This window comes from Centroberyx affinis, unplaced genomic scaffold (assembly GCF_046629955.1).
Source record: "Centroberyx affinis isolate AG114_WGS23_722 - 3 ecotype Tasmania unplaced genomic scaffold, CSIRO-AGI_Caff_v1 ptg001484l_1, whole genome shotgun sequence".
Taxonomy (NCBI): domain Eukaryota; kingdom Metazoa; phylum Chordata; class Actinopteri; order Beryciformes; family Berycidae; genus Centroberyx; species Centroberyx affinis.
In genome coordinates this window covers 354,145-376,436 of record NW_027279951.1, presented here as the reverse complement: position 1 = coordinate 376,436, position 22,292 = coordinate 354,145, and the positions used below count along the sequence as shown (strand labels likewise).

Below are 22,292 nucleotides of genomic sequence, written 5' to 3'. Positions count from 1 at the left end.
AGAGAGAGAGAGAGAGAGAGAGAGAGAGAGAGAGAGAGAGAGAGAGAGAGAGAGAGAGAGAGAGCAACCTCCAAACTGTTGAAACTCCATACACTCCCAGTCCAGGAGGTTTCTGTGTGGAAACGGATCTGGACTCAGCCTGAGGACATGGGAGTCACCCATGGAAAGAAGGTAAGATTGTTGTTGTTTTCTTCTCCATTTACTTTGCCGATTTACTGTGAGACATGCATGTCTGTATAAACTAATTAGGTCATATTGCTGGCCTCCTTTTTTGGGATACATCATGTGCTTGAGAAAGTTTAAAAAGTGATCATAATTAAAAAGCAATATCATAGTATGTCTTAAATCATGTCTTTTTGGATAAGTCATAATAACAGATATATATTTTATTTGTGCAGATTTTATCATACTGAAGCTTTTATTTTACCTCAGTATCTCTGTGGTATTAGGTTTTCCTTTACTGTTTCTTTACTTTTCTTAGTTTTTTCCCAAAGACAGTGAATGTTGTAACCAAACCTAAGTCTTTATCCATGAAAAAGCCTAGCCATCACTGGAGAGCGTGCCCCAGAGAGTGTTTATCCTGTCATGTCCTATTAATTCTTCTCCACACAATATCCACTCTGTGAGATTAGCTAATCAGCAGGAATCTCACCTCATTATCCAAAGAGCAGCCAGCAGAGTTGTCATCAAAATAGTTCATGTACATTACACTCTCCTGTCAGTCTGACATGTTCAGTGTAGTATTATTTATACATAATTTTATTTGAATATTGGATATTTTTTTGTAGAGATATATTAGACTTGTATTACTATCACGAAGAGTCAGTAGTAGAATCTCTAAGCTTCCCTACAGCACTACAGGATTGTTCAAATGCACATGCAGAACAAATTTAACACTCTTACTATGATATTTTTTGAATAGATGCTCAGATATGCTGCTGTTTTCTTATACTTTTGTGTCATGATTGGACACTGAATTCTGCCTCAGGCTTGAAATGTTGCTCGCTGGTTTTTTTTTTATCAGTTCAGTCTGAATTCAGCAAAGGAATAATTCTAGTCAGGACTATTCACTCTCCACAGATTCCACCAAATTAGTTATTCAGCAGGAACCAAACAGTGTTTTTTATTTTTTTATTTTGTCATTAATGAGGTGGCAGCCCTCCACTTCACCATGTGGGCATTCGCTTCAGTGGAGATATGGAACTAGAGCTGACCCTTCATTTGTCTCTCAGCATCATAATACGGCTTTGTGTTGCTCCAACACTCACCGCCGTTTGCACAGAACTGCATTGTTGACCGGAGGTTTCTGTAAACATTTTTGGAGCGCAATCATGTCACATGCAATTTTGTTTTATTGAATTCACCAAACATCCATATAAATATTGTTGTTGTGACATATTTATATCACACACATTGTAATAGTTTGAGCAAGCACTTTCTTGGGGATCAGTTACTGGTGCCTGTGAGGTAAGATATAACTGTATTCTGTTTCTCATGCCATTGTCTTTTGCTGACAGAGAGATCATAATCTCCAGCATTTTCCACCCGAAAGTAGGACACACCTGAATGGGCCAGGTGAGAAATGTAGTAAAATCCAATTTGATGCTATTGATTATGTATCATTTTGTGAGTAAATAAAGTGAATAAACTTTTCTCTACCTATATTATTATCTTCCATTTAATCTCAACAATTTAGGAGTACAAAATCATATGATATATGACAGCAGATCTGATATGATGAATGTTGTAAGATGAAATCTCCATTTTGTCATTTGGGAGATTATGAAGTATGTTCCTGTCGTTCCCTGTGAACTTTATAAATAAAGTTTATAAAGGGCTATGGGAGGATCTGTGCGGCAGACAGAGGGTGACAGAGACAGTTGTTATGTGGGACAGGGAAGTAGGCAGTGCCTGTGTGTTTAAATGCCATAGTTTTGTATCTAATGTGTGTGCCTTGAAACCAGTGATGACCTTAAATGTTCCTAACATTACACTGTTGTAAAGGTCTAATTAAGTGATATTCATCATGTAAAGAAACATATCATTTACCATTAAACTCTACACTCTCTCTGATGGTTAAGTGTCAGTATTATGAAGATATATTTTTGTTGTTCTGTTTTTCCCTCTAGTGTTAGTGCACATCATGCAGACACACCAGGATGGACAGGAAAATAGAGAGGACCTGGACCTATGCCCAGAGCTGCAGGCTCTTCCATCGCAACTACAGAGTGAAGAGGAGAGCAGTGATCTCATCAGGCCCCAAAAACTTCTTAATCCTTTAATAGCCTCCAAGAGCCACCAGGAGCTGCACAAAGAACTGCGGATGACCCATAAGAGGTTGGACAGTTACTAATCGCACAAGATTTTAAGGATTTTAAAGAGTAAAGAATGTCCTATTCAAGTAGAAATATTGTGACTTTGCTGGTATTTTACTAAAGTGAGTAAAAGTTCTGCATGGCGTAAAAATCTGTGTAAGTAAAAGTAAAAAGTAGCTAATTTAAAATGTACTCAGAGTAAGAGTTACTGTGTTACTTCTTAGAAAAGAGACGATTTTTAGATGTGATCTTTTCCATGCATTTCTAAAAGGACGAAAGCACAGATTCTCTTTACTTGTGCACAAACAAGGTAAAGCCAGATTACCCTTCTCTTCTTTGCTGACTGAGTGTTCACTGCGAATGCCTCCACAGTCAATTTCTGGATCAATTTACATTGATCCAGTTTTTGATGTGGAAAGCCACAAAATGTGTACTCTGTAATAGATGTAGTGAAGTACAATCTTTCAGTAAAAATGTACTAAAGTACAGACATACACACTTACACCTCAATTCAGTTGTTGAATTAAATGTTGTTGAACCTTTTGGTTTTTCTGTCAGGGGAGTGAGTCGAGAAGGCAAGACTGAACTCCAGCGTGTTCTGGAGAAGAGGAAATGGGAACAGAGGATGAAAGTGAGGAGGGATCAGGAAGAGGCAAAGAAGAACAGATCGCCACTTCATCAAGAACTGCTGAAGCGCCATCAGAGGCTGGACAAGGTATGCGACTGTTTCTTTGTTTTATGTACACCAACACAGGATAAGGATATCCTCATTCTGGTTTTTAAACACAAATATTATCCCAGTGTAATTGCATTGGAATAAGTTCATATTGGTTGGTTTTTTACATTGAAAATGTTCAGTTTCAGACTTCTGTGTTTCTGAACTTTCAAAAACAATTTCTGGGCTGGTTCAGCACTACTTATGTACCCACGGGCATAAAAAAACCCCAATTTTGGGACAGCTTTGTAGAGCTATTTAGATTTTATGAACCCCTAAAATAATTTACCTTCAATATCGCCCCATTTTAGTTGTTTTAACATTGTGTAAGTAGAAAAGGTGATAGACTCTAATAGAATAATTTGTAGTGAATTCAGAAACAATTACAACCCATTCACAGGTCTGTTTCAGTCAAGAAGCACAACAGTCAGTGTGGATCAAATTGGCATCTACAGGGAGCTTTTATTGGTCATTTTATATCATTGAATTAAAACCTGGAAGTGAAGAAAGCAGACAGACAGCGGCGCCACAGCGAGGGAAACCACCAATAGAAACTAATCAATGTAATGGGGACTATCAAAAGGAAATCAAAATAACCCACTAATCTCCAACATAAACACCTATTCAGCTTACCAAACGTGCAACAAAACAAAATCCATACCAAATGATACCACTGCAATCCGTACACCAGCTGCAGTGCCAGAAAGGGGCTTCTGGAGGCAGGATATACAAGTTAATTTCAAGAATCTACTGCGTCTGAAACAGTGATTAGTAAATCCTAAAGAGTTGCCTTTCCTGGAAACAGAAAAGAGCGGCATTTAAGTCTATGATGGCATCACAAAGACAAAATATTACTCTTGTGTTAGCTCCTGCCTCACAGTGTATAGTTTGGTACCGAGGGTCCTACCTTGGGTACACATACCTCAGACACTGTGGGTACAAATACTCAGTGTCCTACCACTGACCCATGAACATTTATATACACACAAGGCATTGGTTACAATAAAATCAGTCTCTGGATAAAATAAAATCATGTGAGGCCTGGCTGACATTTTAAAGAGATAGCACCCTCACCTTATGTGTCTCATGCAGCCTCTGGGTCAGTTTTTATTACAGTAGTTTTTACTAGTTTGAATGCTACACCTATGGACTGTAGAAAATAATGGACAAACTTTTTACACTTTTAATAGAGTACAACAGGTGGTGACATCACCAGTATGTATACTTGGCATTGTAAGCACAGTTTTTGATTATTACTGGTTGTCAGTTCACTCCCTCATGGGGGTGGAAATGCTGACGAAGGCTAAGAGCTAATACGCATTCGTTTCTTTGTCTGCTGCCGTGCATTAAATAAGTATTTAAACATATTTTGTGATTGCAGACATTCCTCTTTTTTATTCATCATGTCTAAGAGTCTGCACCCAGTATGGATTCAAATGTTTTTGAGTTGAGTGGGCCAGCTTTTTGTTCAATTATCAACTTTTTCCTCAAATCTACTACCATTTGCCAATCTCTGCCTGCCCTAACTTACTTAACTACTAGGAGTAGCTATGCCTGAACATGAGGGACAGGAACAGTGTTTACCTACCCATTGACTGAGATTTTGCGGAGATAGTAGCACATCATAGTGCCACCAAAGTTTAGAGAACATCATGGTTCTCTAAACTTTCCCAGTTCATCCACTGACCTTGTTTTTCCTGAGAGACGGCCTTAACACACCTTTCTGCTTCCTCCTGCTGATGTATTTGCTCCAGGGACATCTCTCTTTTCCCTGATGAAGTTTTACTCCATAATGTTGCCCTAAACCTAATCCTAGTCTGCCTGTCCTTGTTGTACCTGCCCTACAATTATCTCATTGCACTGACTGTACCAGCTGAACTGCTTCTCGCTTTATTGTCAGCAAGCTGATACAGTAGGCACTTACTTACTTACTTACTTCTGTTACATCTTTCAACTATCAGTGTCATCTCCAATCTTACCTTTGCACATTTGAATTCCTCTGTCAAGCCAGACATACTGTAGGCATTTCTAAGAGCTGTTTCCCATAAAAAGCTACACTGCTATGACACCGTGGGTCTCCAAGCCATTTCCTAACACAAGCTAACTAGCCTCTCTAACTTCTTTACCTTTGATACAAGTATCTTGTATCTTGCAGACCAAATTGCAGGCACCAAAGCTTAAAAAGTAAAAAGATGGAGTAGGTCCAGCCAGGGTGAAGCCCAGAGCTGCAGGAAGCTGGTCCATATTGCCTTATAGTCGCTGTAGTCATTGCCAAGAACAGGACTATGAAGAAGACACATGCATATTTTCCACAAATATCTTTCTAATGGCACACAGTTATTGAAGAAATCACAATAATGGGAGACATTATAAGAAATGAAATTAGCTATTCTGGTGACAACTTGTAACTTGCAACTTTCTTGTAGAAAACAAATGTATTGACTTTATACTGTATCTGTACGCAGAAGATGGTCCCACTTGTATTGAGGTTGGTGGAGTTTCATGTTGTTCTGCAGTCAGGCAGTAGAGGGCAACACAGAAACTGTCTCTTCTAGGATTTCTACACCGGCTTTAAAAGTCAAGGCCAGTTTTGGCACATTGGCTACACCAAAGTCATTGGTATATCAGATAATAGTTGAACTTTTGGGGGTTGGCCAGTGGCTTTTGTATTTTTTTTAAGTAATGCCAGTGTCTACAGAAAAAAAGGTTTTTAGAACCATGGACTGTGTGATTCTTTCAAATCGTTCATATGTAGTGAATTGGATCTACCCAGACATCAGTAATGTATCTTGTGAAAACTGTGCTTATTGACTGTGGCTACCCGCTCCTTAAGTGAATGTGCATTAATTTATCCCCAGGTGGAGAGAGAAAAAGGGCAACAGCAAGATGAGCCAGAGTTCCTCCGAGTCAAAGAGAGACTAAGAAGAACCACAACGCTGGACGCAGGAGAAAATGAGGTCTAGCAGTTACGATACATGACTGCAGGTGTATGTTGGGCAGTCGGCACAATGGATTGCTGGGAGTAAGTGATTAGGTTGAGAGATGCAGATTGTACTCGGTGGTTGAGTTTTAGGGTCCAGTGTTAAAAACCTGCATCAATGAGTGGGATGCTATGCTTTAATAGGTACTGGAGTGCTGAGGGTTAGAAGCAGTTATGCAATGGTGCAGAGATGAAAATGAATCAGTGATTCCATCTATATAAAATGTTCACATCTACACGGTTGAATTAGTTTGCTCTATCCTTAGGCAAGATAGCACAGTAGACAGTAGTTGAGTGATATATCAGCTGAAAAGCTAGGTGCAATACAGTTGTTAAAGTATGGTTTCTTAAAACACTTATTGCACTTGTTCACAATAATGGAAATATTTACACGCTAATATGTTTTGACGATTTGTATTATTATTTTTTAACATGTCTGTTGTGTGTCTGCAATATCTCTCTCCATAACACTCGATACACTATCACTGATGATAATAATGGACTCATTTATACGTTACTATCAATATAGTGAAAAGAGTGACAGAGACAGAGAGTTTTCTTGACAATATCACAATGTATTTTTCTGATACTCCATTTTAGCTTCTCTGTATACGTAGATCACTGTTTTATTTCCCCTACAGATGGTAGACTCTGTCTTGCACACATTACTTTCTATACAATCTTACCACACCTAAAGTAATTGGAGTAATTTAGGTCAGTGTTGTGATGCTGGGAAGTCTGAAATGTGCGGTCAGGTTGAATTTATTGACATACTAATCCAAGGCTCAGATATACATTTGTTTGAGGGAGTGTGTGGGCTGTGTGTATCGAGTAACTAAGCTAGTGGTGGGCACTGATGTCTGGCAAGGTCACTGATATCACCACTGATAATTCATTTTGAGATAACTATTTGTGTCCCATTTACTTTTTTACATAATATAAAAGGATGTTTAACAACATGAAATGGACAAGTTGGAAATGAATGTTTGCTGACTGGTAAGATTTTATTTATTTGCACAGTGATTAAACACAGAGAGAAAGTGAAAAACGGAGTGATAACATTTGATGATGAAAAACACTGAAAGAAAAGATGCAACCACTAATTTGTGCAGGTGAGTTAAAAAAAAACAAAAAAACAAAGCACTTATGAAAACATCTCACCCTCAAAACAAACAAAAGAGAGCAACAAATGAAAAATAAAGCAGCAACAACAGCCACAAAAAAATCTATTGTAACAGAGGTACCAAGAAAAACACACCAGCATGTACAAGATAAAAAATATATCATGCCCAACAGCTTGTAAGTGGATTTAGGAGATGAGGATAAGATTTACACTGGAAGAGCTTGAACAAAGTGAATGCAAATTTCAATCAATATCTAGATATCTTGTCAAAATCCAGAAATTTGTCTTTCTCGCAAAATGATAATCATCAGTAAAGTAGCAGAAAAGTGGAACTGATATTGATATGGAAAGGTTCATAAGCACAGAATCACCTATATTGTTGTCAAGCATAAGTGTTAACACACTTATCTTTTAAACCAGTGGTCTTGCATATAGATAAGCCAACATCAAAATCAATCAAAAAGGAACTGTAAGTAATCAGTAACTGATTACTTTCAAACTTCAGTAATCTGTAAGTGATTGCCCTTTATAGGTCATTTATAATCTGGCCAGATTATATTTTTTTTAATACACATCTGGGCACAACACAATGTTTTCTATGTAGTTTACTTCCAAAAGGGAAGTGCAGTATAATGACAGAACACACAATGCATAGACAAGGAAGTTTTATTTCATTTCCTGCAATCGTATCTCTGTGGGTACAAATCATTGTATTTTCTTACATGTTGATCAATAACCCTTGATGCATTGCATCCATACATTTGTAGCTCAAAACAGCTTTTACAAAAAAGGATATACAATATATACTTATATTTATATATTTATATATATAATATACATGTGTTTCTTTATGCATTTAGATGTGTTTGTAATGGGTAAAATAAGCTCCTTAAAAAAACACAGCCAAGTGGAAACAAATCCCAGGTAAGGTTTCAACATAAGGTCATTACCAAAAAGTCATCAACATTGGCTATCTTACATTTAACATGAAGCCCTTCACACACGGTTTGCATATTTTCCACAATTACAGTCATGTAAATCCAGAGTGATTGCCTTCTTTTACTGTACTATGGATCCTTGTGTATCAACAACAGATCAAGGTAATTGGTTTAATGCGGGCAACATAATTCATAGTTATTCAAATTCAACAAAGCATTATGGGTTAGTTGGCTGTCTCCACAGGTCTCAAGATACAGTATTGCGTCAACCATTCAGCATACCCTTAACATCATAATGGGTGGTATGATTGATATCAGGATGAAAGTAGTTTTTTAGCCAGTGGTCACAGGAAAGAATGGCCATCCTTCATCTGAGTGGTATATTCATAAGAAGACTGCATGACTGAATCTACTGTACAACACCCACAACTATCCCCCACTCTACTGCGTGGCTGTAGTACTGCAGTATATCTGGTGTGCCATGTAATGTGCCTACCCAAACCTATTAAGACCTAGACAGGTGATGTTTCAAGCACAACGGTCTTCACTAGATCTTGTCTGTACTGTCTTTTTTGTATTGTGTGTGGCACCTGTGTAAGACTGGGAAATGTGTGTTTTCACTCTGCTCATGTACTCACAACTGTGACAACAAGAAAGAGTGTCTGGGTATCAGATAGAGGTGAATGGTTTGAGAGAGGCTATGGAAGCGATGTAAAAGCAAATAAACAGATTGAAAAAAATATCAAAGTTCTAAATTAACATAGTGCAGGAGAAATGTCACTCGGGTAGAGACTTGACCATCATAGTCAATGCAAAGGTTAAGGTACAGTCCAGACTGTGCTGTGTTGTACTTCGTCAACAACATTACTTCTGGTGTTACTCACTTCACATTATATAGCTCAAAATTACAGTATTACATCATTTTCAATACAACAGAGTAATAATAATCATGTGTGTTTATACTAATTGATCATCATTCATGTAAACATATTTAACCAGGTCATGCAAACAGTAGACCAAAACTTCTTCCACTAGAGGTGCACAGCACAGAGCAGGCGGAGCACCCAGACTGAGATCCCTCCTACTCTGCATGAGACGGCCTGGGCCAGACTGTGTGACTGACAGCAGGGTATATTTAGAGGGTTGTCAGGAAAACAGAGCAGGGAGGATGAGCGTGACATGAATGTTATGTGCAGGTCTCCCCGCCACGCGTAATAGATGCTCAACATAATCGCACCGTCTAAATGTGCCATCGTCATGAGAGCCCAGGGAGGAGCGTCAGATTCCTCTGATCTAATGGACCCATGGGGATCTCAGTTTGAGCCTCTGATAACAGAACAGCCATAAGAAAAAAAAAGGTCTCCTTTTGATATTCATACATTTCACTGTTTTCCCCAACAGAAGCATGCAGACACTTCAGGTCAGAACCGCTCTTCACAAACCCAGTCTGAGCCAGAATATACAGTAGAGTCCATAATCCCCATAATTATTTCCAACTCTCAAGCATCCCCTTTCCAATAGGGTTTAAACAAAAGGAGTAAAAACTTATAAATGACAGAAACACTTAATAATGACAACAAAAGAACAAAAACAACAATGATCAAACAGAATACAAGGGCATGTGGCAGTGGTAGTGAAGAAGACACAGTTTAGGACTAAGTCTACTCAACTAAACATCTACTAGTCAGTGACGGGTTCTCCTATATAGGAAGACTGAGTCAGATGGATGGGCAAAGTGTATAAAGACATGCAGGAGTAGCTTTCTGCCTGTTAGATGGCATCATCTCCTCTCTAAAATATGTTCACCTCTCTTTCTGCCCTGTCTGGCCAGATTTTGAAGAAAGCTGCCAGTAATGTAGAGTATGTGGGTCAGATGGATATGGATACACAGTAACACAATGATTTAGAGGTAGATGTGACATATAGGTGAGAACAGAAATAATGGAGAACACTGTCTGTAGGCCACTGCCTCATCCTTGATACAGATGGGCCTAGTTCCTTCCTGAGGCTGTATCCAGAACCACTTCTTGTCACGTACACACTATCCTGTGACCAGTAATTCTTTGCAAAGCCTGACAGTCTGCCATAGCTGCATTAAAGAAAACAACTAGTTAGGGAGCTTAGGGGGTTGAATTCAAGATAACCATATTGACTGGCCTCTTTTTTCACTCTGTCATGAACACTCTGTCCACTCGGAGCAACCCTTGATATTGTTCTGCAACAAAGCTAAAATGTGTGTGTGTATATCTTCAGTCAGGAGGTGGTTTTGGACAAGACTTACAGTATGTTTCTCTACACTGTAACAGTGACCTGCTTGCTGTGAGCGTTCTCTGGTGGACACTGCCTAATACTACTCTGCATTCCTGGCCAGACTGGGCGGGCGGGCTCTGGACGCTCCAGGGATACATGTCACCGTGGCAACGGGAGGTTGTGCTCAGACGCGGCTGGCTGGCCTGCAGCAATAGGTGCAGCTTCTCAGACTGTCCCGATCCGTGCTTCCCTCGGTGCTTCCGCGACGGCCGTCCTCATAGTGGGACACTGGAGAGGAGAGCAGACCAGGGAGCATGATAGCCATAGGTTCAACATAGACTCAAAGAGGAAGAGGGAGAAGAGAGTGTTTTGTTTTTCATTCACTGTGTGCTGCTAACTTACAACTCTCCTCCTCCCCATTCCCCACGTCATCCTCCTCCTCCTCTTCCTCTTCCTCCGGGAGCAGGTGTCCATGGCAGGGACTGGTGGGAGTAATTTGGCTGGGGCCCTCGAGACTGGTGCCCAGTTGCAACCTCCGCATGTGGCGCACCACTGCTGTGGCATTAAACGCTTGCTGTGTGGAGGGACAGAAAGAGAGGGGAAGGGACGACAGGATCAAGAACATTGAGTTTGTGAGTTTCTGGGAGAGAAAAACAGTGAAGGCGTACTAAATTCCCTGTAACTCTTGCCAATCTTAATACTGCTCTTACAGCAGATTGCTCTATGATTCAGTCGAGGCACTGACCTTCCATTTACTTTTTGCGAAGTTCTTCTTGATTTGAGCACTGACAGATTCATGGATATTCTTATCCAGAGCCGTGTCTCCACAGATCCTGCAAGCCCCAGAGAATCAGAGAATTTAGAGGCAGCTGCATGCACCAGAGCACATTAAAAGGGACAAGTTGTGAATGTTTGAGTGAATTTTGGAACGTAATGAGTTAATGTTAAGAAGAGGACATGGAATCTGATTTAACTACCATGGGTGCTGGAGGGCCTGCTCACACGTGTATCTCTTCAAAGGGTCTTTCTCCATCAGGTGACAGATAAAGTCTTTGGCTACAAACAAATTAGGTTCACTTTATATTAAGCAACTCACTGATTATTTATCACATTTCCTCTTTAATCAAACACACGGAGCTAGGTTTGTGCATCAAAGCTTAGATCTGCTGTAGATATTTTAGGAATCGGTCATACCTGAATCTGAGATGTCGTCCCAATATGGAGAGTCAAATTCATACTCTGCTTTCAGAATCTGCTCAAATAACTTGGCATCATTTTCATCATAAAATGGAGGATATCCACATAACCTGAAGGAGTGATATTGGAACACATTGAAAAATACGAAACCATCACTTCACATACTTCTCTGGGATGAATAAACTCAGACTTACAGAATATAAGAAATTACTCCTATGGACCAGCAATCCACTGCTTTGCTGTACGGCTTCTGAGCCAGAACCTCAGGGGCTGCAAAACACACACAGCACACATTCACAAAGAGAGGAAAGTGTAAGAGACAGAGTAGCAGTGATGGCGTATTCAAGTAATCTTGACCTTTCAGTAATACCATGTGCTCAGCTAGGTTACATTAAACACAAGTAGAGAGTACTTCTGAAGCACTAGCAGTTGACTCAACAGTGGATGAGAGAGCCTCTCACAACACAATGAAAATAGAGGGGTATTAGCTGAAACTGGAAGTACTGAGCTTAAATGACAGAGTGCGCATGAGAGAGGAGGTGAAGAGAGTTAGGCTGACCAGGGAAATGCCTCACCCACATATCCAGGAGTACCGCAGGCTGTCGACATCACACTACCTGTTCCCTCAATCTTCGACAAGCCAAAGTCACTGATCATGATTTTGGAGTCTTCGTCCATGCTGTAATACAGCAAGTTCTCTGGCTACAAGGACAAGAAGGATGGTGAAAGAGGAGGGTTTGCAAATGAAAGGGTGATTGGGTAAAAAAAGATGTTTGTGGATAAGTAAAAGAGGACAATTTCTCCAGTGTTAATTGTGGAAGCCAGATTAAGCTGGTGTGTTTCTGCCTTCCCTGAGCCACTATACCTTCAAGTCTCTGTGGACGATTCCCATATCATGGAGGTATTTGACTGCATCCAAGATCTGGTGGATGAGCTGGCTAGCATCTCGCTCTGTGTAGAAGCCTTTCTCTACAATCCTGTCAAACAGTTCGCCTCCAGATACCCTGCCAGTCACAAATCAAGACAGTTACTATGGCACTGTAACTTCAGTATTTGAATATTTTTTAAACACATGCCTTATTATATGAACAACCAGTATGAGAATAAAGCGAACTCACAGCTGCATGACAAGATATAAGTGGGATGTACTCTCAAAGATGTCTTCCAGCGAGACAATGTTGGTGTGCTTGATTCTGAAGAAGATGAATCGACATAAAACATTGGAATATTGTATAGCACTGGTACATGTGCCACATTTGTCTAATGTTTAATACTGTCATTTGGTCACCAGATGGCATTCTTGCTGCACAGTTCAGATTTGGAGTGGTCTGTTCTTTCTTTGTGGAAATCCCCACAGTACACTGGGATCAAACCAACATGATCTGATACTCAAAAGTTTGCCCTATTCTTCTAAAATCCAAAATAACAAAGCCTCTCAGATCAAACACGGCAAAGCTTTAGATGGATAACTACCTTTGCGGAGAATGGCAATGACTGGCTATATAGAGGCCAATGTCTGGATCAAGAACCGTTAACAAAGGAGAGCTTTGCAGATTAGAGGGAGGGCTTGACAGAATGACTGCAATAAATGCAAAAAAAAAGGCATTCTCACACACAAAACAAGATTCGGATTGTTTATTGTTGTGATCCAGCCGACAGACAACCAGGGTTCCCTCTTGGCTCTTGAGAGTATATCGACACCCAATGGCAACATGGAGTGTCTCTCAAATTCTGGGTCTAATATGGCTTTTAAGAGTATGACTGTGTCTCACCCTCTGTTTCTTATTTTTATTTTTTATTCTCTCTTCATTACTCCCTTATGTATTTAACGGTCCTTTTCAGTGTCACTCATCTGCTCATGGCTCCACTCATCCCATCCTTACATATCGTTCTCATTTTCTCACCCCCCATCTTCTCTCTTTCTCCCCCCCCCCACCCCCCCCACACACACACACCCCACCCCGCCCCCCACCCTGTATGTCTCTTTCTCTTTCTTCAATACACTGCTGCAGGGAACTCCACACCATCTCCGCCTCTGTGTGCTGTTGCCCTGGCAACAGGGACACTAAAAATAGGTCTATCTTCTTTACTCCTGACATTTCCGGTGCACAATCCTACTGTTTCTACTGACACCATGCATTTAGTCAACCTTTCCATTGACCCCTGTACATATCTGTACATACATTCTTGGAAGAGTCGCACACGCTGCACTGACTAATCCCTCACCTGTGTAGTACCGCAATCTCATTTTCAATGTTGTTCTCTTTGCCCTCCAGTGCTTTCTTGGGGATGCACTTGATAGCCACCAGCCTCTGGGTCCTCTTCTCCTCTGCTAGAACCACCTCAGAGAAAGCCCCCCTAAAACACAGGCAGTGGACGCACACACATATGCACGCATCAGAGAGAGAGAGAGAGAGAGATAGAGAGGAGGGAGAGGGAGAGGGAGAGGGAGAGGGAGAGGGAGAGGGAGGGAGAGGGAGAGGGAGAGGGAGAGGGAGAGGGAGAGGGAGAGAATGAAACATACATACATGTGAGTGGGTGGGGTGAAATGGACAGGATCAGAAAGCAAATGTACAAATCATTCTTTTTAGGCTTAGGCGACGAGCAGTAGTGGATTGAAAAGTATTATACAATACACAGTGAACATAACACTAGTCACTCTATTCCAGAGCCTGTAATGCTAATAACTTTTTAATCTTCCTTGATATCTATCCTTTGCAAATACGTTTTTGGTTGATTTCTGCACTAATATAGCCAGCATAGCCAACATTTTTTGTGGCATTATGAAGCTGGGTCTAAAGTCACTGTAGTAACTACAATACCACAGATTCTCCCTCCTTTCCACCCACTCTCTGTTTTTTGTTGTTACGGTTTTTCCATTATGAAAAAAACAAAAAAATAACTATTAATACTATACATCCATGCATCTGTGTGTGTATGTGTGTGTGAGAGAGTGGTGTTCAGATGAATAATTCAAAATGGCAACATTACCATAGTGCCGCCAAGAGTTTTTGGGGCTGAAAAAGGCTTGGGAAGTGAACCAAAAGTCACGTACAGACATTTACAGAAATAGCAGTGGCTAACAAAAAAACACTATTTTTAATCCATTCAATAATGGATACAGTAAATGTAGTGTGGCTGTTTTTGAGGGAGACTGGGCTGCATTATGGATTATGGTCTAGTGATGATGAGAGAGAGAACAGTGTGTGTTTACACAGACTCGCCCCACAGGAGCATGGGAGGGGGCCGAGGAGGAGGCCTGGACACAAACTACACTGTTAGCAACCATGGGGATGGGTCGCATGTCTGTAGCTCTGGCATGCAATACACAATGAATGTTCAATGTCTACCAACTGTCTCTTATGTAAAATCTGAATCTTTTCCATCTGTCACATTGCAGAGCATGTGCGTAGTTCTCAGTCTTAATGGTGGATAACTTCACTTGGCCTACAGCTCTTAAATAAAAGGATGCAGACTTCACAGCTCTGTTGCCAACAGCAACCATGTGATGAGGAGGCAAACAACTCTTAATGTTTATTCTGCTTTTAATGGTTATTAACAGTTCATTATGAATCTCCTACCAGAAAGTGAGAGGAGTGACAGACAGACAGAGAGAGAGAGAGAGAGAGAGAGTGTGAGAGAGAGAGAGAGAGAGAGAAAGTGAGAGAGAGAGAGAGAGAGAGAGAGAGACCTAGCGAGTTATTGTGCAACCTCTGACCATCTTTTAGTACAGTTCCTCTCAATGTGGAATTTGCTAGACTTGTTGTGTGAATCTGTGATAATCCATGAGGCTGGCTTTGAACTGCGGCTGTCTTGTGCTCTGCTCAATGAACCAGTGTTGCAGAAATGTTGCAGTAAAGCTGATCCAGAAGAAAAGAACCAAATCTCACACCATTTCCAGTTTCATTTGAAAAGTCTTTAAAATAATCTCAAAACAAAATCACATAAAGCTCAACTTCTCGATCCATAAAAAGCCTGGATTTTTTTTGAGGCATTTTATGCTTTATTGATAGAGACAGTGTTAGAGAGAGACAGGAAGGTATGGGAGAGAGAGAGGGGAGGACATGCAGCAAATGACCGCGGGCCGGATTCGAATCCGGGTCGATTCAAATCCGGGTCGCTGCGGGAAGGACTGAGCCTTATGGTACGCGCTCTACTCGGTGAGCCACCGGGGCACCCCAAGCCTGGATTTTTTTAATGGTTTTAAGTCTGCAGCATTTACAGTCAGAGTTTCAGCAGAGGCTCAAGAGCACTAAACCTCTATTATCTGTCAGTAAAAATCCATTTAGTCCTTTTGCCCATTTAGAATAGGAGGGCCAATATAGTGAGATAGGCAGGTAGGACCCTAAGAGAGTGTGCACAGCAAAACCATCAGATTCTTATACTGAGAGAGGTCAGTTAGAGCAGAGTTTATGGTCTGTATGCACCAATTGTTAGAAGCTTTATTTACACAAGCCCTGAAAAATTATGACAAGATTTTAAATTTTAAATTTTAAATTTTAAAGATTTTAAACTTAAGTAGTGATCGTGTCTTTGCATGTGAGCTGGATCGATGGTTAAAAAGGCACTTAGAACTATTACGTCCTCATCATTTCACTCAATATTTGTGAGAGTGACAGAATGACTGAGAGTGAACGAGAGAGCTGGAGGAGGATGTGCATGCATGTACACACACAGATACACACACAGTTCTCTACTGTTGCCGTGAGACACATTGTAATTAACCATCCAGTTGCTCATTTCTCCTTGGAGACAGAACATCAGAGTGGGGGTGGGCTCTCTGTGGGTTTGGGAGAGGCTACGGTAGATGGAGGAAGACGGGGAACTAGCTGTGCTGGACTGATGAGCTTTACTCAAGAGTGAGCATGTGCAGGTCTTTACACTAGACATAAACGAAAAGGGAGAGAAGGAAGGTTTGTATTCATGTAAAGCTCTATGGACTTTTTTTTTTTTGCAGTTATGTCACCAAGCAGCAGAGTTTCCTCACAGAAGTTGATTTTAAACTATTCCCTGACTAGCTCAGTTCTTGAACAGATTAAAAGACACAGTTCTTTCTTTATTCTACCAGCAATTAGCTTTGCACCACTGAAGTTGTGAGAGAGCATGCACACGTATATATTCTGTGCCAATAAATAATCCTGGAACAAACATAAACTCTTGCAATTTACAAATTCTACTAAAAAAGTATCACATGACTCATTAAGTCTCATAAGACTCATAAGCTGACGCATCTATCAGAGCTCTGCTGTTTGTGTGAGGTGTGTGTGTGTGTGTGTGTGTGTGTGTGTGTACACATACATGCAGTTGTGTCATGCGTACGAGACTGTCATAGTTCTGCATATTTTGAGACCTTTTTCCTCCATAGCAAATGTGTGTACATGAGAACAGTATATAGATAGATAGGTAGATAGAAAAAGATAGATAGATAGATAGATAGATAGATAGATAGATAGATAGAGAGAGAGAGAGAGAGAGAGAGAGAGAGAGAGAGAGAGAGAGAGAGAGAGAAAAGAAACATACATACATACATGTGTGGGTGGATGGGGTGACATAGATAAGAAAGCGAAAGTAGAAATCATTCTTTTAGGTTTAGGCGACGATCCGTAGTGGATTGAAAAATATTATACATTACGCAGTGAACATAACACTCAGAAAAGCCCAATCTCTGGGAATCCCATGCATCTTCAGTGGAGCGATGGTCTGCCCCAAAGCCATCAGCACCACATGAACACCGCAGCATGGATGGATGGATCTCTCGCTCTCTCTCCCTCTCTCTCTCTCTCACACACACACACGCAAGTAGTTGAAGACACCATAATCCCAGCTGTCCATATGGGCAAACATTGTTTCACACATTCTCATACTGCTATCAGCGTTTCTCAGTGCTCTACATGTAATCAAATGCGTATTCTGGTTTGCAGACTGTGCTCTTATAGCAGTCTTTCATTTCTTCAAGGCTTCTATATGAAAATTACATGACACCCGAACACTTAGATATGGAGGTGGGGTGGAGTAAGTGTGTGTGTGTGTGTGTGAGAGAGAGAGAGAGCGAGAGAGAGAGAGAGTGAGAGAGAGAGAGAGAGAGAGAGAGAGAGAGAGAGAGAGAGAGAGAGAGAGAGAGAGAGAGAGAGAGAGAGAATAATACAGTTATACTCAGGGCGGAGCACAGAGGCCTAGAAAACCAAATTCAAATCTTTGAGCAGCTAGAGCAACACATTCCCAGTGGCTTCTTTTGTATCAGTGTTTACTAAAACCTCCATCTGCACCTGTACACCTGCAAAACTAGGTACCATGGCTTCGCTTGATAATGGCTTATTATTATCATTATCAGTTTTACAGAACGGGTTGTAATAAATGGCGATACATTCCCTCTGGTAGATACAGAGACAGACAGGTCCAGGCCAGGTTGAACTTTCTCTTTCTGTGTGTGTAAAACTTCAGACATTACCTCACTAGAAGGTCCAGAGAGTGATGTAATTAAAGCAAGCGGTCTAATCTATCTCCCTCACACTGATGGATGTTTGCTGAGATGGCAAATATTATTAATAATGTGCTTTTTTGGCTTTGGAGGCTGCGCTATCCATCAGGAGGAGGAGGCCCCTTGGACCTGTTGCAGACAGCTACAGGCATCCATCAGTCTATCGATTTCACTTGGTGCAGGTGCTCCTGTCCAGCCCAACATGCTTCCAAGCCCCACAAAAGCTTTCTCTTTATAGCCTAATCCATTTGTGTGTGTGTTTGAGAGACAGAGAGAGAGAGACAGAGAGACACAGAGAGGGAGAGTGTATATGTGTGTAGAGATAAAACCCATCTTCATATCCATTTTTACATCCCAGAATGTCATTATAATAACATTTGGCATTAATCTAAACCAAGCTTTGGACTGGGCCGCTGTCGAATGGTGCAAATGTATTTCCTCCATCTACTGTACCAAGGTCATGTGCAAGTCACTACCTCTTTAACACATAAACATACCAACCGCCACCATCACCACAAGTGCTTTCCAACAGGTTTGGTTCTGTATAATCACAATGTTTATGCTACTAAACACTGTCCCTCTGGGCTGTACAAGTGGTTCTCAAAACCGACCACGTGTTATTTCTTTGTTTCCTCAGCTTTAAATGTAATTGTGGAAGATAAAATATGTCAGCGTGGATTGATGTCAATATCTATGAAATACAGCGTTGCTACAGAGGCTAACTTTTTCCAGTAATGATAATGATTATAACAATAAACCATAACAACTGCGATGAGTGTCAGACCGAGTCCAACCCGCTCCACCCTCTTCTCCCATCTAACATTACAGTCGTTAAGAGCAACAGAAACTCTGGCTGGCTTAGGCCTCCAGATCACAGTTAAGACAATCTGAGTAAGTCAGGATCTCACTGTGTGTGTGTTACACATTCATCAGTCAAAAAAACAAACTGTGTCTCCATAGTAACTGTGAAGTATCCATATGGAAACTGTTCACTTGTTGTCCAGGCAACCAGATAGCTATGATCTCACAATATAGTTCCGCAGAGATCTTTCCATTAGGCTTTTGACTGAGGGCACGACGACTAGAACTCATAATAAGTTAAAAGCATGTCGCTCAACAGTCTCTGGTAAACATTGGCTCCCATTCTTTCTGGGCTAACAGTATAATTAAGTGCTGTAACACTCTTAAAGAGTAAGTACGTACAGGCATTTTGACTTGTAAATGTTTTCTGAAGCTGACAGTAGCAGAAGGTGAAAACAAGGGACCAACCTGGGAAAACGAGCTCCCCAGAGTGCTCTGTAACACTTTCATTCCATGCTATTCATTCAGTTTGAAAAGAAACATAACTTTTTTTTTTTTTTTTTTATTAATTTCACGCATTAAAAACTCTAGTCTCCCGCTAATGCTTACAAACGCCATCGCTAATGCTCAGCCATGGCTATAAACCATCTCTCTCATCATCTATCATCTCTTTCATCTTCCCAGAGTCCACTGAAATATTACTGTCTGTAACACACAATGTACAGAGAAGATAATTACCAACACAACTCTAAAAAAGGCCAAGAAGTACCAGAAGTGTATAAAAGAAGTTTACCTACGTTTCTACTTTCAGCCGACTTGAGAAAAATGACACTGTTTAAACAGGAGTGATGATCAGAATAACAAATAAAAATCTAAAGGTATGTGGACAAAAAGTGACAGACTTGATAACTGAACAGTGGGAGATTTTTTCATCTGCTAACCCTGCCTTAAGGACAGCTTGTCCTAAAGCAGCTCTCCAAACAGAGGTAGAATTGCAAGGATTAACTGGATCTGAATATAATATTTCAACATAAATCAATTAACTCCACACACTGAATTCCTGGATAAAGCTGTTCTGTAATCTTCTCTCCAAGCATAAGGAGCTTTCCGTCAACACATTAATTCTGCCCTCTGCCAGGTCCAGCTACTCACAGTGACAGGAGGGAAAGAATATTACTACAGGGTTTTTTTTCTTGAAATATGGGAACATACTATCCTGGCAATTCACTCTTTAAATCCTTATTATATAACTCTTTTTAATATCATCATAGCTCAAATTTACAATCACTGTTTTTAAGTCCCTGTGAAGTGTTAGTGAACTATAACAGCAGTTATCAATGGTTAGCAGCATTTATGAATTCTCCAACAATATACATTTTAGTTCATTTTATTTGATGTAATATGTATGGCATGCAGCATACACAATGCTGAGCTGCAGCGTGATGAGATAAAGTCTTGTTTGAAGTTTATAACAGCGTCCTCCTGCAATACTTCACATTTACAACCAGACTGCCTCATCATCCGCCCAATGCTGCTTCACTTTCTTGGATGTGAACCAGAGTTGTGCAGTCATTAATATCTGACTCTGTACAGCCTCTCCTGGGAAGAAGGCGTGATTCCAAGAAGAAAGAGGACAACCACGCTCCATATGGCACATTCATGTCATCACAGGTGGACGTGTGCTAGGTCACTTGTGCTTAGTTTTGGGGGGTGGAGAGGTGTCCCCTGACCATCTGGGCTGAATGCTGTTCCCCTGGAGAGTGCAGTCACACAGGCCCTGTGTGAGTCCGGCCCTCACCATCATTATCCCTCTGCTTGAAAATTTAGTTTTCTGGTACTGCAATCAATTCAAAATGAAGGTCTATTAATTTGTAATCTAATTTGAATTCCTGACTATTTCTCATAAACAGGAATATAACAACCAGGGATGGAAATGTAAGTTGCCACCAGCAAGCAGATTTCATGTGGATGAGTTGAACTTGAGGATCAATAATCTAACAGGTCAAGTTTGCCAGTAAAATTACTGGCACAGCTATGATAACAGGTTTATCAGCTCTTTCCTTTTGCCTAGTGCCAAAGTTATCTCTTGATTACTTAAGAAAGTAAGAGAAATAAATAACTTATACTGCTTTGCGCTCACACCGATCTCTCCACACCAATCCATCATCGCATGATGGGATGAAGGTGTAGCTGATTCACACACACACATTTGGAGAGGGTAAAGACAGAGACACTATATACTCATATATACTCAAAAATACCTTCAAACAGCGATCTTAACGATCAGGTTTCATACTGTAATCCTGCACTGTTTATTTAGTCAACACTGTTCCAGGGAACGAGGCAGCATAAAACATGTGCTTTCACACAAACTCTTAACCTGGATGCAATGAAAGAAAAAGGAGGGGAAGTGTTTGTTCATTGACAAGAACTGTGCATCTGTTTAGTTATCTTCACTGATTAACTGTCTCCCCATGATAGGATAACCCAGTCAGAGCTCCCAAGGAGGCCATACTGCCTAAATACTGTCGTCTCTGTGATACCAGCCTCATGCACTGCAAGCATGGGTATTATCTATTATCTATCTATAAAGTTGAGACTGGTGTAGATCGGTTCTCACTGTCATAAAATAAAGATCATTCGGGTATAAAGGCAAAAATAAATATACTAGAAGTCCACAATGTTGGTCTCCCATTTGTTCATTTGTATAAATTACAGTCCTAATTTTGAAAGGGAGTTGTTCATGTTCACAAATATTGATGGAATTTCCCAGGCAAGAGGAATAGCTATAACTGACCAATGCAGCACCATTCGATATTGTTCTGTAACAAACACATGCACATGCATGCATAGGCAGACACACACTTTAATTTTAAGTTTATGGTCAACAACAGTCAAGGCTGTAGTCAAGACCACTTTAGTTGATTCCAAGTCAATTTCAAGACCAGGTACAGTCGAGTTTGAGTCAAGACCAAGACCAAATAAGCAATAAACAGTGTACATGTCTTTGCAAATGTTAAGGAGTTTCTTAAGGATCAGAAGTAGATTGATCTGCAGGAGCTCTGTACCCTTCAACATCCAACTAATCAATGTGTAGGATTTTGACTAATCAATGTATAGAAGAGGACCAACACATACTATACACAGTTATAATCGCTTAAATTGTTTGTGGCACTGGGGAGAAAATAAACAAGGTGGACAAGGTGGATGAAAATGTATCTTTGAAAATTTTAGGTGGGAAAAAAGTTGAGTCAACATCCAATAATGGCAGAGACCAAGACAAGTCCGAGTCAAAATAGGCAGGAGACCCAGAGAAGTCCAAAACATCAGTAAAGTGTTCTTGAGACCAGACTCAAGTACTACAGCCCTGACAACAGACTAAACTCTCACTGCAACTTACGTTCCCAGCACTTCTTTGAAGTCATAATGTTCTTTGATGTCTGATGTCTTCTTTTTCCATCCATTTCCATCCTCTCCAAGAGGCATCCTACAATG

At 40.6% G+C, this 22,292-nt stretch overlaps 2 protein-coding genes across 3 annotated transcripts; one reads left to right on the top strand and one right to left on the bottom strand.

The window, feature by feature from the left end:
- The first annotated feature begins 1,839 nt into the window (after positions 1–1,839).
- LOC139650346 (actin-associated protein FAM107A) lies at positions 1,840–5,993 on the top strand. The gene is made up of 4 exons (XM_071526989.1): positions 1,840–1,900; positions 2,130–2,337; positions 2,874–3,030; positions 5,889–5,993. The coding sequence occupies exons 1-4, from the start codon at positions 1,840–1,842 to the stop codon at positions 5,991–5,993; spliced, it is 531 nt and encodes a 176-aa protein (XP_071383090.1).
- Positions 5,994–10,505: 4,512 nt separating this feature from the next.
- Positions 10,506–22,292, bottom strand: camk1a (calcium/calmodulin-dependent protein kinase Ia). Of its 2 annotated transcripts, none has more exons than XM_071526983.1 (11): positions 22,198–22,292; positions 13,745–13,876; positions 12,637–12,711; positions 12,384–12,522; positions 12,094–12,220; positions 11,713–11,788; positions 11,516–11,628; positions 11,299–11,377; positions 11,067–11,154; positions 10,724–10,895; positions 10,506–10,609 (listed from the first exon to the last, which is right to left on the bottom strand). In XM_071526983.1, the coding sequence occupies exons 1-11, from the start codon at positions 22,281–22,283 to the stop codon at positions 10,506–10,508; spliced, it is 1,191 nt and encodes a 396-aa protein (XP_071383084.1). In that variant the 5' UTR covers positions 22,284–22,292. The 2 variants fall into 2 exon arrangements, with proteins under 2 accessions (XP_071383084.1, XP_071383083.1); XM_071526982.1 differs by having other exon boundaries at positions 10,727–10,895; positions 22,198–22,283.